The following is a 14488-nucleotide window of genomic DNA, read 5'->3' as shown; positions in this document are numbered from 1 at the left end:
TATCTTGAGAATTTTTTTTTGGAAATTTACATGTCATCTCAGTTTACTGATGTGTCTTTCAAATGTCATTTTATTCTTGAAATCTCTGTAGTGTCTGTTCTTACTAATGTTTATTTGAGGATTTTTCTTGATTAGATTTTGTTAGAGATTTATGTATCTTACTAATCATTTCAAGGAATGAGTTTTTGAGTCCTATTTTTTCCCTTGTTGCTCTCATTGCCCCATTCCCAAATTCATTCTTTTCTTTCCTTATCTTTATTATTTCCTCCTGAGAGGTGCTTACTCTATTGTCCTTTTTCTGGCTATTCATTTGAGTCATTAGTCCTTTTATCATTCTCTCTTGTTTTATGAAAAAATATTTAAAGATCTGGGTTTTATTCTTAGTATTGTTTTAGTGATGACACACACTGTGCTTTCACTGTTATTCGATTCTAAATATTTTATAATTTCCCCCAATGATTTCTTCTTGAATTCAAGGCTTATCTGAAAGCATGCTTTATCGTTTCAAGGTATAAGGAATTTTTGAGCTATCATTTTGTTACCAAATTTCTAATTTAATGATGATATATAAGTCAGTAGTTATTAGTACATTCACAGAGCTGTGTATTCATCCCCATTATCTAATTTTAATTACTTTTGTCACCCCCCAAAAAATCTTGTACCTATTAGCAGTCACTCTCAATCCCTATCAACTCCCCCACAGTCCCTAGGAACCACTGATGTACTCTCTGTCTTTATACAGTTGTCTATTCTGGACATCTCATATAAGCGGAATAGTATAATATATAGTTTTTATTTTCTGTTGTTATTTGTCAATATATAGTTTGTATGTATGTATGTATGTATGTATTCTAATATATAGTTTTTAAAGACTGGCTTTTTTCACCTAGCATATTTTTTTCAAGATTCTTCCATCTTGTAGCATGGATTTGTATATCATTCCTTTTTGTTGTTAAATAATATTCCACTGTGTGGATATACTACAATTTGTTTATCCTTACCCCCATTGATGAGATTTAGGTTGTTTCTGCTTTTTGGCTATTGTGGGTAACGCTGCTATAAACAGTCACGTACAAGTTTTGTGAACATGTCTTTCGTTTTTCTATACCTAAGAGTAACATTGCTGGATCACATGGTTACTTTTCTGAATTAATGCTGTAAGATCTGTATTCTTTGTTGTGTGTGACTACTGAAGTCTCTGCTTGGTTGCTTGAGTGGGTAGCTAATAATTACACAGGTTTTCTTTTTTTTTTTTTTTTTTTTTGTGGGCAGCACTTGCTTTATTGTCCAGCCATCTGGACAGATGGACTTCGGTGCAGGGCATCGAGCTCAGGAGGTAGCTTGCCTGGCCTGGTGCTGCTGGGCAAACCTCTGCATTCGTTCCTCAAGCTCTGGCCGAAAATGGCGGATCAGGCCCTGCACAGGCCAGGCGGCTCCATCGCCCAGGGCACAAATGGTATGGCCCTCTATCTGTTTGCTGATCTCCCAAAGGGAGTCGATCTCGGCTGGCCGGGCATCCCCCCTCACAAAGCGGGCCATCACCTTGTTCATCCAGTCCACACCCTCACGGCACGGAGTACACTGGCCACAGCTCTCGTGCTTGTAGAACTCAATAAGGCGGGCAATGGCTTTCACAATATCTGTCGAGCGATCCATGACAATCACGGCAGCTGTGCCCAGGCCTGTCTGTGCTTGTACCAGCGCATCAAAGTCCATCAGCACTGTCTCACACACCGACTTGGGGATCAGTGGTGTGGATGAGCCGCCGGGGATCACAGCAAGGAGATTGTCCCAGCCACCTGTGACACCCCCAGCATGTTTTTCAATCAGTTCCTTCAGGGGTACAGACATCTCCTCCTCCACAGTGCAAGGGTGGTTGACATGGCCAGAGATATTGAACAGTTTGGTGCCGGAGTTACGTTCACGACCAAAGCTGGCAAACCAAGCACCCCCACGGCGGCAGATGGTGGGAGACACAGCCACTGTCTCCACGTTGGCCACGGTTGTGGGACAGCCAAACACTCCCACGTCGGCAGGGAATGGCGGCTTCAGGCGGGGCTTGCCCTGCTTGCCCTCAATGGACTCGATGAGTGCTGTCTCCTCCCCACAGATGTAGGCCCCGGCCCCACGCACAACAAACACATCAAAATCATAGCCAGAGCCACAGGCATTCTTGCCGATCAGACCAGCCTCGTAGGCCTCTCGAATGGCCACCTGCAGATTGGAAGCCTCATTGTAGAATTCCCCTCGGATGTAGATGTAGGCAGCTCGGGCGCCCATGGCCCGGCCCCCAACTAGGCAGCCTTCCACTAGCTTGTGGGGATCGTGGCGCATGATCTCCCGGTCCTTGCAGGTGCCCGGCTCACCCTCGTCTGCATTCACGACTAGATACTTGGGCCTGCCATCTGAAGGCTTATTCATGAAGCTCCACTTCAGGCCAGTGGGAAAGCCAGCACCACCACGGCCCCGCAAGCCGGATGTCTTGACCTCACCCAGGATCCAGTCAGGGCCCTTCAGCAAGATCTCCTTTGTCTTGTACCAGTCACCCCGACTCTGGGCACCTTTCAGCCTCCAGTCATGGCGGCCATACAGGTTGGTGAAGATCCGGTCTTCATCCTTCAGCGAGCCAAATGAGGTTTTCTTGGGTGCTGTCGTGTCGCCGCTGAAACGCACAGACACCCGAGCGGGGAGCGACTTGCTGAGCAGCCGCCGTGCCCCCAGCATCACGGTAGACGGTTCAGTCACCTCCCGCTGTCACCTTCACGGCTCCGAGGCTGAGGAACCGGCGCTCCCGAGACCACAGGTTTTCTTAACTGCCTGGAACGAGTAAGTCTCCCAGATTTTGCTGAGGGTCTCTGTGCCAGTGTTGGCTCATGCCTTCAACACTCAGTCACACAGTGGACGGCTCTATCTTGGCCTCACTGCATGCCGGTGCAGAGCCTCAACGTCAGGCCAAGATAGAGATTAGGGCCTCCTTGGGTCTTTCTTGTGTTTGCCTACAGGCCACACGTGCACCTTGGCCTGTAGTAGTTTGGCCTTCTGGATTCCCAGGAATATGTTGGAGCTTTGCCAGGGACCCCCACAAGGTCATCTCATTCCTCAGTTTTTCTTTTTTAAATTTTTTGGTCAGCCTCCTATTACCCAAAACTTGCATCACCACCTCAGGCAGTAGTAGTGTTAAAGAGTTGCCACTGATTTTTTTCAACAAATGCCCTGTTTTTATAGAGTGAGCTTTGAATCAGGTCAAATAAAGCCAAGACCTGAGAACGGGGCTTTCCAAAGAAGACATTAGACAAGTCAAATAATGACCCTTCTCTGGGGATGGGACTTTTCTGAAGAGCTCCAAACCCGTTCGGCAACCAGTTGGGCAACCACCCATGTCAACTTGATGGCTACTTTTTACAGCAACCATGATTGCGAAGCTGTTGTTTTTCAAGTGGTGTTGGGAGAGGGGAATGGGAATAGAGCAAGTTAAAACATCACAAAGCTCACTGTTCTTCCTAAGATTCAGTTGTTTTTCTTGAATAGACACTTTCCAGATTATTGCAAGTTTTTCTTTGGTTAATTTAAAGAATTCTGAAAAAAGCTGATTTTGGCAGGTTTTGCCAGTGTCTTTATGAAAGAGTGGATTTCCTAAGATCCTCATGTTTCCATTCCAGAAGTGCTTCTAACTTATTTACATTAAATGCAATTATTTTCTGTATTTAGACGTTTCAGTTGTCTTTTTTCACATTAAATATATCTTTATATCTCCTTTCCTATTTTTCATTAGCTAGATTAACTTTTTTCTCACTGATTCAAAGTTATATATCTATTTTATTTTAATTGTTGCTTCTAATTCATCTTATTTTTTCCTATCAGCTTATTAAGCTTCTAGCATACATATACCATCCTATTATACTATCCTATTATTGAACAAGAAAATACCTTAGCACATTCTTTAGAATTTTAATTCTGTATTATATACAGTTTGTTCTTATACTTTCTTATTTAGATGATAATAAACTTTACAAACATACTTACTCATTCTTATTTTCCTCAGCTCATTGGATTTTCCTGGATTCATTTCTCTTCTTGCTGAAGAACTTCCTACAATAACATGTTCAAGACGGGTCTCTGTGTGGTAAACCTTCTGATTGCTATACATGCATTATAATATCTCAGATTTATTTTACCTCCATGTTTAAATATTCACTTAACAGGACTTGAAATTCAGTCACTTTCCTTCAAGGAAGTTCTTTTCCTTCAACACTTGAAAAATATTAATCTATTTTCTTCTTGCCCCCAGTAGTTATCATTATTTTATTCTTTTGTAGACGTCTGCTTGTTTTTCTAGGGGGGGACCTGTATATTGTGTTTTATTATATAGTACTGTATTACATTGTATTGCACTGTAGTTTTAGAGAAGCTTTAGGTTCCCAGCAAAATTGAAAGGAAAGTACAGAGATTTTTCCTATATCCCTGCCCCTACATGTACAGTTTCCTCCTTTATCAACATCCCCCATCAGAATGGTTCTTTTGTTACAGTTGATAAACCTACACTGATACATCATAATCATCTGAAGTCCATGGTTTACAATAGGGTTCACCCTTAATGTTGTATAGTCTTTGGGTATGAACAAATATGTAATGCCATCCATCCACCATGATAGTATCATACAGATTACTTTCAGTGCCCTCCAGGTCCTCTGTGCTCCTCCTATTCATCCCACCCTCCTCCACCCCAAGCCCCTGGAAACCCTTGATATTTTTCATTATCTCCATAGTTTTACCTTTTCCAGAATGTCATATGGTTCAAATCATACAGTATGCATTTTAGTCAGGATTTCACCAAAATATTTTCCCCTATATTTGTTTCCCCCCTGAGTTCATGAATCAGGACAGGCTCGGTCATGCCACGATAACTGATGACCCTCCCCTCACTGCATGCTTTGGTATAGGTTGCTCAATTGAATGTTTTCCTTTATTGTAGCTGTACTCTTATAATGGTGTCTTATTTTTCTGGATAAACTTATACTCCTCTAGTAGTTTTGGTCCCTGTCGTGGTGACAAATACTTGAGAGAAGAGCCTAAAAAACTGTGTTCTATGGGATGAATTGGGAGAGGACGGTGTGGAGACCTACCTAAGAGTAGAGAGAGCTGATGTGTTATCACTGTCCTGGCATTGCTTATTGTCAGAACACTGTTCTCGTTAGCTATACCCACCTAGTCTTTGGAGGTATGGAGAGAGATGGCACAAGTGGGACCACTTAGGGCTGGCCAGCCTCCCTGAAAATGAGTTAACCATGCCCCCCATTCTAGTCAGGTACAGGCAGTAGTGGTGAGCTGGCTAGTGCATGTGTGTGTGTGTGTGTGTGTGTGTGTGTGTGTGTGTGATGAGAGGGAGTGAAATGTAAGAGACAGCAAAAGACAAATAGAAAGATGGAATCTACCCTCCACCCTTTCTCCAGTCCCCAGTGCCCAACCACCTTCTCATCTTGGCTCTTCTCTACCCTGTCCCACGCCCTCACCAAGACCTGCTCACCTTATGTTGCCCAGGCAAGTTACCACCATGTTCACATTAATTTGACAGATTGATCAACCACTTCGGCTTCTGGGTGTTTCCAGGTGGCTCCATCCTCTTAGGAACTATAATATTTTCCCTACATCAATCACTTTTGAGGAGATGATGCCCAATACTTTATTTCGATTCTTGTTTTTCAATTCAGACAATATTTATTTAGATTTACTTATATGTTTTCAGTCTCACTGCCACTATTCCTGCTGGCATTTTAGACATTCCTCCTGGGAGCATTTTCTTTCCTCCTGAAGACTTTGAAAGTAGTTTTAATGAAGTATGTAATTGTAAACTCAGTTTTTATTTATTCAGGAATATTTTCTTTCATCCCCATTCTTAGAAGACCGTTGAGCTGGGCACACAATTCTAGATTGCCAGTTATTTTATTCCTCAGTAGTTTGAAGATGTTATGGCCTTGCCTTCTGATTCTGTTGTTGCTGCTGAGGACTCTGCTATGATGGATGCTGTTGGTACCCACCTAGATCTCCACTACTACCTGGTGCATCCATTTGCCACCTTCTGTGTTGACTACTAGTGGCTCAGAGCTCTCTTTTTCTCTGGAGAATTACCCTCAGCAGAAGGATTCTGTTTTGCCTGGAAATGGCTCAGAGGTTACACACACAGCTGGCTACCAAGTGATATGTGTTTACTAATGGCTGACCCCTCTTTGCCTCAAATTGATATAACTCAGTGGTGCCATTCATGACTCAGAACTTCCTCATGGCATCAAGGAAAGACTATACTTCATCTGAAACCAGCTTTCATCTGAAAGAAGATAATTTAGCTTCTTCCTTTGTCCTATCCTATTTTCCTCTTCCTTACAGGTTCTCCTGAGAGCACTCCCTCAGTACATCATGTGCCAAAGGATCATGTCTCAGGTTCTGCTACTAGTAAAGCCGAGAGAAGAGCCTAAAAATATCATGATTGCTGTCAATACATTTCTCATTTCTTTGTAGGTGATTGTTTCTTCCTTCTGACTTTTTTTTCCTTGCTTGCTTGCTTTTGCCTATTTCCTGTCCCCCATGCCTGCTTCTTTTAAGATCTTCTCTTTGTTGTTTTTTGTGTGTGTGTATGTTCCATAGGTTCACTAAAACTGCGTACTGATTTTTTTTTAATTTTTAAAAAATCTTTATTTTTTAAAAGATTTTATTTATTTATTTATTCATGAGAGACAGAGAGAGAGAGAGAGAGAGAGAGAGAGAAACAGAGAGACAGAGACACAGGCAGAGGGAGAAGCAGGCTCCATGGGGAAGCCCAACATGGGACTCAATCCTGGGTCTCCAGGATCACAGCTTGGGCTAAAGGCAGTCTTATTTAACCGCTGAGCCACCCGGGCTGCCCTGATTTTTTTTAAAAATCTTATTCCAGGAGCACGTGGGCGACTCATTTGGTTAAGCTTCCAACTCTTGGTTTTGGCTGAGGTCGTGATCTCAGGATTGTGGGATGAGCCCCATATCAGGCTCCAAGCTGGATGCAGTGGGCTTGTCCCTCCCGCTGCCCCTCTCCTCCCCCTCCTTCCTCTCCCTTCCCCCACCCTTCCCCTCCCTCACTCACAGGCCTGAGCACTCTCTCAAATAAGTAATTTTTTTTTAAATCTTACTCTGAATTGATTAACTTCTCTTTCATGTTTTCAAATAGCATTTTTTCATGTTTTTCAAATCCTTTGATTTGTATGGCATTCTAAGTAATTTCTTTATATACCATTCTAGTTTATTAATTCTTTCGTCAGGGATTCCTAATCTGCTATTTAAACCACCCCCTGAGTCTTTAATCCAAGAATTATGTGCTTATTTTCTAAAAGTTCTGTTTGGCTCTTTAAAAATCATTTTGGATAACTATGAATGCCTTTCTTTTTAATCCAGTGAGGCAAATACTTTAATAGCTTGCTGGTAGAAGCTGCCCTGGCTCCTGTGAATGAATTAAACCTTTAATACATAGTTATAGTTATTTAAATAATATGTATTTGATAATGCCAATGTCTGAAATTCTTGAGGATTTAAATGTTTTTTTTTTGTGCTGACTCACTCATGGTGGTTTGTTTCTTTGTATGTTTCTTTGTTCCACTCATGGTGGTAATATTTGTGAGCTCATATCGGTTTCATCCTGATATATGGAAATCTTCAAGGTCTAAATATTTTGTCTTTTCTGAAAGTTCTATTTGGCTCTTTTTTCAAATGTACACAGTTATTGTTGAAACCAAAATGCAGAGGATACCTTTTCAGAGAGGAGTGACTATTGCTTCTTCCAGAAGCCAGAAGTTTCTACTGATATGGGACCACTTTCATATCTTTCCAGGAGTCTCTAGACTTCCTTGCACAATCACAGAGCTGATTTGGCATTTTCCCTCAGACCTGCTTAACTTTTGCATTTGCCCAAGACCATTTTGCCCAGTTTCCTATTTTGTTTTTACCCAATGATATTATTTATGTGTGTGTACACTTATGTGTGGATGTTTGGAGATTTTCCTTTATCTCTTATGAAAGTAGTGCATTAAAATAGTTTTTTTCATGGAAAAGCTAGCTATATTGTGAGCAAAGGCTGACATACTGTTAGAAATGAATTTTTCAACTATTTTTTCTAATATTCGAAATTCCAAGCATGCACAGAAAGTAAAGGATGATACCATGAAATTGCATATGCCATCACCCACATTCACTTGGTGCAATTTTGCCATCTATCTTCCTGTTCCTTCTTTCTTCTATGGTTTTGTGAGCTCATTTTTTAAACTTAAAGATACTTATTTTTTTTTAAGATTTTATTTATTTATTCATGAGAGACATAGAGAGAGAGGCAGAGACACAGGCAGAGGGAGAAGCAGGCTCCATGCAGGGAGCCTGATGTGGAACTCATCCCAGGTCTCCAGGATCAGGCCCTGGGCCAAAGGCAGGCGCTAAACTGCTGAGCCACCCAGGGATCCCCCTTATATCCATTTTAAAGAGAAACTTTATGCAACTCCATGAAATGGAAAACTGTGATCACTTGCCATCAGTAGAATGTAACTATAATAATAAACACAATGAAAACCAAAGTTACTAAAAAGTAAGGAAGTGAATAATAAAATATAAAAATAATAATTGATTTATACAAATACATATCTAAAAAGTTTTTTTTCAGTAAGAATAATGGAACAACATATGATCAATCAGTAACAAACATCTATTAAGCTCATGGCCTCTTTATTTAAGATGAAGATTAGTTTCTAGAATAATAAAATGATTCTGTCTTTTGGTTTCAACATTATAATACCAAGAATCCTAACTCTCAACACATATCTGCAACTGGAAAGGAAGGTGAAATATATTTAGGTCTCTTTTTAGGTTTCAGTGATACATATTTATACCTACTTTGCATTATGAAAAATTGTCAGCCTCTGACAATGTATCACTGAAAAGAATAAAAGTACTGAAGGTTTAAAATATTTATGGGAAAAAATAAAAAAATAAAATAAAATATTTATGGGCATCCTGTATAATATGGGTATCATAGATCCACCTCAAGGTTCAAGGATCTGTAAGAGGTCACAGAGAACTGAGCATATAGTTGTACAGCTATGCTTTCACAGTGAAAGAGTATAAAACAAAATCAGCAAAGGGACATGGGGTAAAAGTCCAGAGAAAACAAAGTTGTGACAATATGTGTGAAATTTTGTCTCCCAAGGAAGCTCATCAGAGACTCAATACTCAAGATTTTTACTGGAACCTGGTCATCACATACCTAAATTTGATTCCCAAGAAGGAAAGCAGGTGTTCAGTATCAAGTGTTCAGCGGGTGTTCTTATTGTTTTCATAAACAGTTTATGCACCATGAACCACTATTGTCAGTGGTGAGAACCCTTCTAAAATCCCAAGTTCCCAGGCACTAGTAAAGTCCTACTAAAAAAGGACTTCAAGTCCACTTAAAAAGTCCTGTAGGCAGGACTTTTTAAGGATAGTAGTCTTAGATCTCCTACATTAACTCTTTTCTGAAGACATAGCTCACCACTATACTATCTACTTTGGTCTTATCCTAAGTGAAAATATCTATGAAATTACAGTTTTGGTGTGCTTTTTATGTGTAATTCAAATTGAAATAAGTATATAACTATTACAAGTTTAAATGTTGAGTGCCTGGATGGCTCAGTTGGTTAAGCATCTATCTGCCTTCAGCTCAGGTCAGGATCCCAGGGTCCTGCAACTGAGTCCTGCATCAGGCTCCCTGCTCAGTGGGGAGCCTGCCTTTCCCTCTTCTTCTCTCCTTACTTGTATGCGCTCTCTTTTTCTTTTCTCCCCTCTCCACCCCCCTCTCTCCGTCTGCCAAATAAATAAATAAAATCTTTTTAAAAATAAAAATTTAAATGTTAATGTGTGCACTGTCTCATACCTATTGAGATGGCTACTATTAAAAAAAAAAAACAAAATAACTAGTGTTGGCAAGGATGTGGAGAAATTGAAACCCCTGTGCATTGGTGGTAGGAATGTAAAACGACAAAGCCCCTACGGAAAACAGTTCCTAAAAAAATTAAAAGTGGAATTACCATATGATTCAGCACTTCCACTTCTGGGTATATATCCGAAAGAATTGAAATCAAGGTCTTAAGGAGATATTTGTACACACATGTTCATAGCAGCATTATTCACAATACCTAAAATATGGAAGGAACCCAAGTGACAATGAACAGATGAAGAGATAAGCAAAATGTGTTATATATATATATATATATATATATATATATATATATATATGGAATATTATACAGCCTCAAATTAGGAATGAAATTCCTCAGTATGCTACAACATGGATGAACTTTGAGGACATTATGCTAAGTGAAATAAGTCAGTCACAAAAAAACAAATACTATATGATTCCACTTACGTGAGGTACCCAAAATGGTCAGATTCATAGAGACAGAAAATACAGTGAGGGCTGCCTAGAGCTGAGGGGAGTGGGGAGTTATTGTTTAATGGGTATAGTTTCAGAATTGTAAGATGCAAAGAGTTTTATGGGTGGATGATGGTGATGACTGTACAATAATGTGAATATTCTTTTTTTTAAAGATTTTATTTATTTATTCATGAGAGACATATATATATAGAGAGAGAGGCACAGGCAGAGAGAGAGCAGCAGACCTGATGCAGGGAGCCCGATGCGGGACTCTATCCCAGGACTCCAGGATCACGTCCTGGGCCGAAGGCAGACACCCAACCACGGAGCCAGCCAGGTATCCCAATAATGTGAATATTCTTAATGCCCCTGAACTGTATGTTTAAAAATGTTTGTGATGGTAATTTTTTGAGAAAAATACCTAGAAAATTAGAAAAGAAGAAAAATGTAAAATTCATAATCTAAGCTTTCACTTTAGGAAACTAGGGTGGAAAAGGGAAAATTAAATCCAAAGTAAGCAGAAGAAAATAAATAGTAAAAATTAGAACAGAAATTAATGAAATTAAAACGGGATATCAACAGAGAAAATAAAAACCAAGAGGTTTATTGATAAACTTCTAGCCAGCCTAACTAAGAAAAAAAAAAGAGAGAAGACACAAATTTCTAATATTGGAAATGAAAGCAGGGACATTACCACAAATCTCATGGGTATTAAAAGGATACTATAAACAGCTCTCTGCTCACCCATGTGACAACCAACATAAAATGGACTAATTTTCTGAAAAGCGCAATGTGTGTAAACTCATACCAGAAGAAATAAACAATCTGAATAGGCCTATATATATTAAGTAAATTAAATCAATAATTAATAACTTGTCAAAACAGAAAAAGCCACAGGCCCAAATGGGTTTGCTGGTAAATTCTACCAAACATTTAAGAAAGAAATTACACCAATTCTCTACAATCTTGTCTACAAATCAGAAGCAGAGGGAATAATTCCTAATTCATTCTGTGAAGCCGTCATCACCCTATTGCCAAAACCAGACAAAGGCATTACAAAAAAGAAAATTACAGACCGATATTTTTCTTGAATAGAAATGCAAAAATCCCCAACAAAATATTAGCAAGTCAAATCCAACAATGTATAAAAAAGAATTACACCCCATGACCAAGTGAGATTTATTCTAGATATATAAGGCTGGTTCAATATTCAAAAATGAAATAATATAATCCATTACATCAGCAGACTAAAGAAAAATCACACAATTATAGCAATACATGCAGGAAAAGCATTTGACAAAATCTAACACTCATTAATGATAAAAACTCTCAGCAAACTAGAACTAGAGGAAACTTCCTCAATTTGATAAAGAACATTAACAAAAAACCTACAATAACATCATATTTAATAGTGAAAAATAGATGCTTTCCCACTATGATCAGGAACAAGGCAAGGATGTACCTTATTGGTTTACAACCTGGCCCCTTCACAGAGGGCAAAGAGAGACTGAAGAGGAAGACTATTTCAGATTAGTAGGTGGCAGCTTCAGTAAGCTGAAAGGTTTAGAGGTTGGTTTTGGGCAGCCACAAGAGAAGTAGATCTCTATACTTACCCACCAGAATCTTAAAAATTTGTATAGAGGCCTTAACTGGGTTTAGTCACATATACCAACCAGATGGTCTCAACAACACATTACATCTCAAGGCTCTGTCCTTGGGCAGCTTCTAGTACAGGGTGGGCAAAGGGCACACACATTCCAAGGATATGGGAGGTGGAAAGGAGCCTCTGATTGCTCAGGCCCAGCTCATGAGTCAACTGGCAGTCATGTCCTCCTAGTAATCTCTGCCAATGTCCCTTCTAACACCACTCTTTTTCAACATCATACTGGAAGTCCTAGAGAATCTAATAAGGCAAGAAAAGGAAATAAAAGGTATACAGATTGGGAAGGAAGAAATAAAACTGCCTTTGTTTACAGATCGCATAATTGTTTATGTAGAAAATCTGAATTAATTGGCCAGAAAACTCCTGAAACTAGTAAGTGATTATAGCAAGGTCATAGGATACAAGGTTAATACACAAAAGTCAATCGCTTTTCTATAAAACAGCAATGAACAATTGGAATCTGAAATTAAAGTCATAATATTATTTATATTAGCACCCCCCCCAAAATGAAATAGTTAGGTATAAATCTAAGAAAATATGTAAAAAATATATACAAGGAAAACTCTGGTGAAATAAATCAAGGCAGAACTTTAGAAATGGAGAGATATTCCATGTTCATGAACAGAAGACTCAATATTGTCAAGATGTCAGTTTTCCCCAACTTAATCTATATATTCAATACAATCCCAATGCAAATCTCAGCAAGTTATTTTGTGCACATCAACAAACTGGTTCCAAAGTTTATATAGAGAGACAAAAGACCCAGGAGAGCTAATACATTATTGAAAGAGAAGAATAGGGATGTATGGGTGGCTCAGCGGTTGAGCCTACCTTCAGCTCAGGACATGACCCTGGAGTTCCGTGATCGAGTCCCACATCAGGCTCCTTGCAGGGAGCCTGCTTCTCCCTCTACCTATGTCTCTGCCTCTCTCTTTCTCTCTCTCTCTCACTCTCACTCTCTCTGTCTCTCATGAATAAATAAATAAAATCTTAAAAAAAAAAAAAGAGAAGAACAAAGTTAGAGGACTGACACTATTAGGCTTCAAGACTTACTATAAAGATACAGTAGTCAAGATAGTGCGATATTGACCGGGGAACAGACAAATAGATCAATGGAACAGAAAAGAGTCACAGAAATAGATCCACAGAAATATAATCAACTGATCTTTGAAAAAGGAACAAAGACAATACAAAGGAGAAAAGTCAGTCTTCAAAAAATGATACCATAGGGGAACCTGGGTGGCTTAGTCAATTAAGTGTCTGCCTTTGGCTCAGGTCATAATCCCAGGATCCTGGAATCGAGCCCCATGTTGGGCTTTTTGCTAAGTGGGGAGCCTGATTCTCCCTCTTCCTCTGTCTCTCCCCCTGCTTGTGCTCTCTCTTGCTCTCTTAAATAAATAAATAAATAAACAAACAAACAAATAAATAAATAAATAAAATCTTTTTAAAAGTGGTTCTGTAACAATTGGACATCCACATGCTTTAAAAAATGAATCTAGTCATAGACCTTACACATTTCACAGAAATTAATTCAAAATGAAACTTAGATCTAGATATAAAACACAAACTGTAAAACTCTTAGAATATAACATAAGAGAAAACCTAGATGACTTTGGGTTTGGTGACGGCTTTTTAGATACAACACCAAAGGCACAATCTGTGAAAGGAAGAATTAATAGGCTAGACTTCATTAAAATTAAAAAGCTCTACAAAAGATATCATCAAGAGACTGAGAAGACAAACGACAGACTGGGACAAAATACTCACAAAGGGCTTCATCAAAGGGTTATTATCTAAAATAAAGAACTTCTTAAAATTCAACAATAGAAAAAAATTAACAAGCTGATTTTAAAATGAGGGCAAGATTGGAACAGACACCTCACCGAAGAAGATATAAGGATGGCAAATAAGTATATAAGAAGATGCTCAAAATCATTTGCCATTAGGGAATTGCAAATTAAAACAGAAGTGAGATAGTATTGCATGCCTATTAGAATGGCCAAAATTCAGAACACAGACAACACCAAATGCTGGTGAGGACATGAAACAATGGTAATTCTCATTCATGACTGGTGGGAATGTAAAATGGTGCATCCATGTTAGAAGACAGTTTAGCAATTTCTTTCAAAACTAACCATACTCCTACCATAAGATCCAGCCATTGTGCTCCTTGGTGTTTACTTCAAATGGGTTGAAAACTTATGTCCATACAAAAGCTTGCACGTAGGGACACCTGGGTCCCTCATCAGGGTCCCCACAAGGAGCCTTCTTCTCCCTCTGCCTGTAGCTCTGCCTCTCTGTGTCTCTCAAGAATAAATAAATAAAATCTTAAAAACAAAACAAAACAAAACTCGCATCCAGTTGTTTATGGCAACTGTCTTAATCCATTTGTGCCACTACAGCAGAAT

The 14488-nt window shown here is 39.2% G+C and overlaps 1 protein-coding gene across 1 annotated transcript; it reads right to left on the bottom strand.

The window, feature by feature from the left end:
* Positions 1-1244: 1244 nt before the first annotated feature.
* Positions 1245-2799, bottom strand: LOC112647056 (NADH dehydrogenase [ubiquinone] flavoprotein 1, mitochondrial). The gene has a single exon (XM_025427685.3). The coding sequence runs from the start codon at positions 2722-2724 to the stop codon at positions 1330-1332; it is 1395 nt and encodes a 464-aa protein (XP_025283470.1). The 5' UTR covers positions 2725-2799; the 3' UTR covers positions 1245-1329.
* Between the last annotated feature and the right edge of the window lie 11689 nt (positions 2800-14488).

The sequence above is a fragment of the Canis lupus genome, chromosome 5, assembly GCF_003254725.2.
Source record: "Canis lupus dingo isolate Sandy chromosome 5, ASM325472v2, whole genome shotgun sequence".
In the NCBI taxonomy this organism is placed as follows: domain Eukaryota; kingdom Metazoa; phylum Chordata; class Mammalia; order Carnivora; family Canidae; genus Canis; species Canis lupus.
Note: the sequence above shows the minus strand (reverse complement) of the source record. Positions and strands in the feature narration are given on the sequence as shown.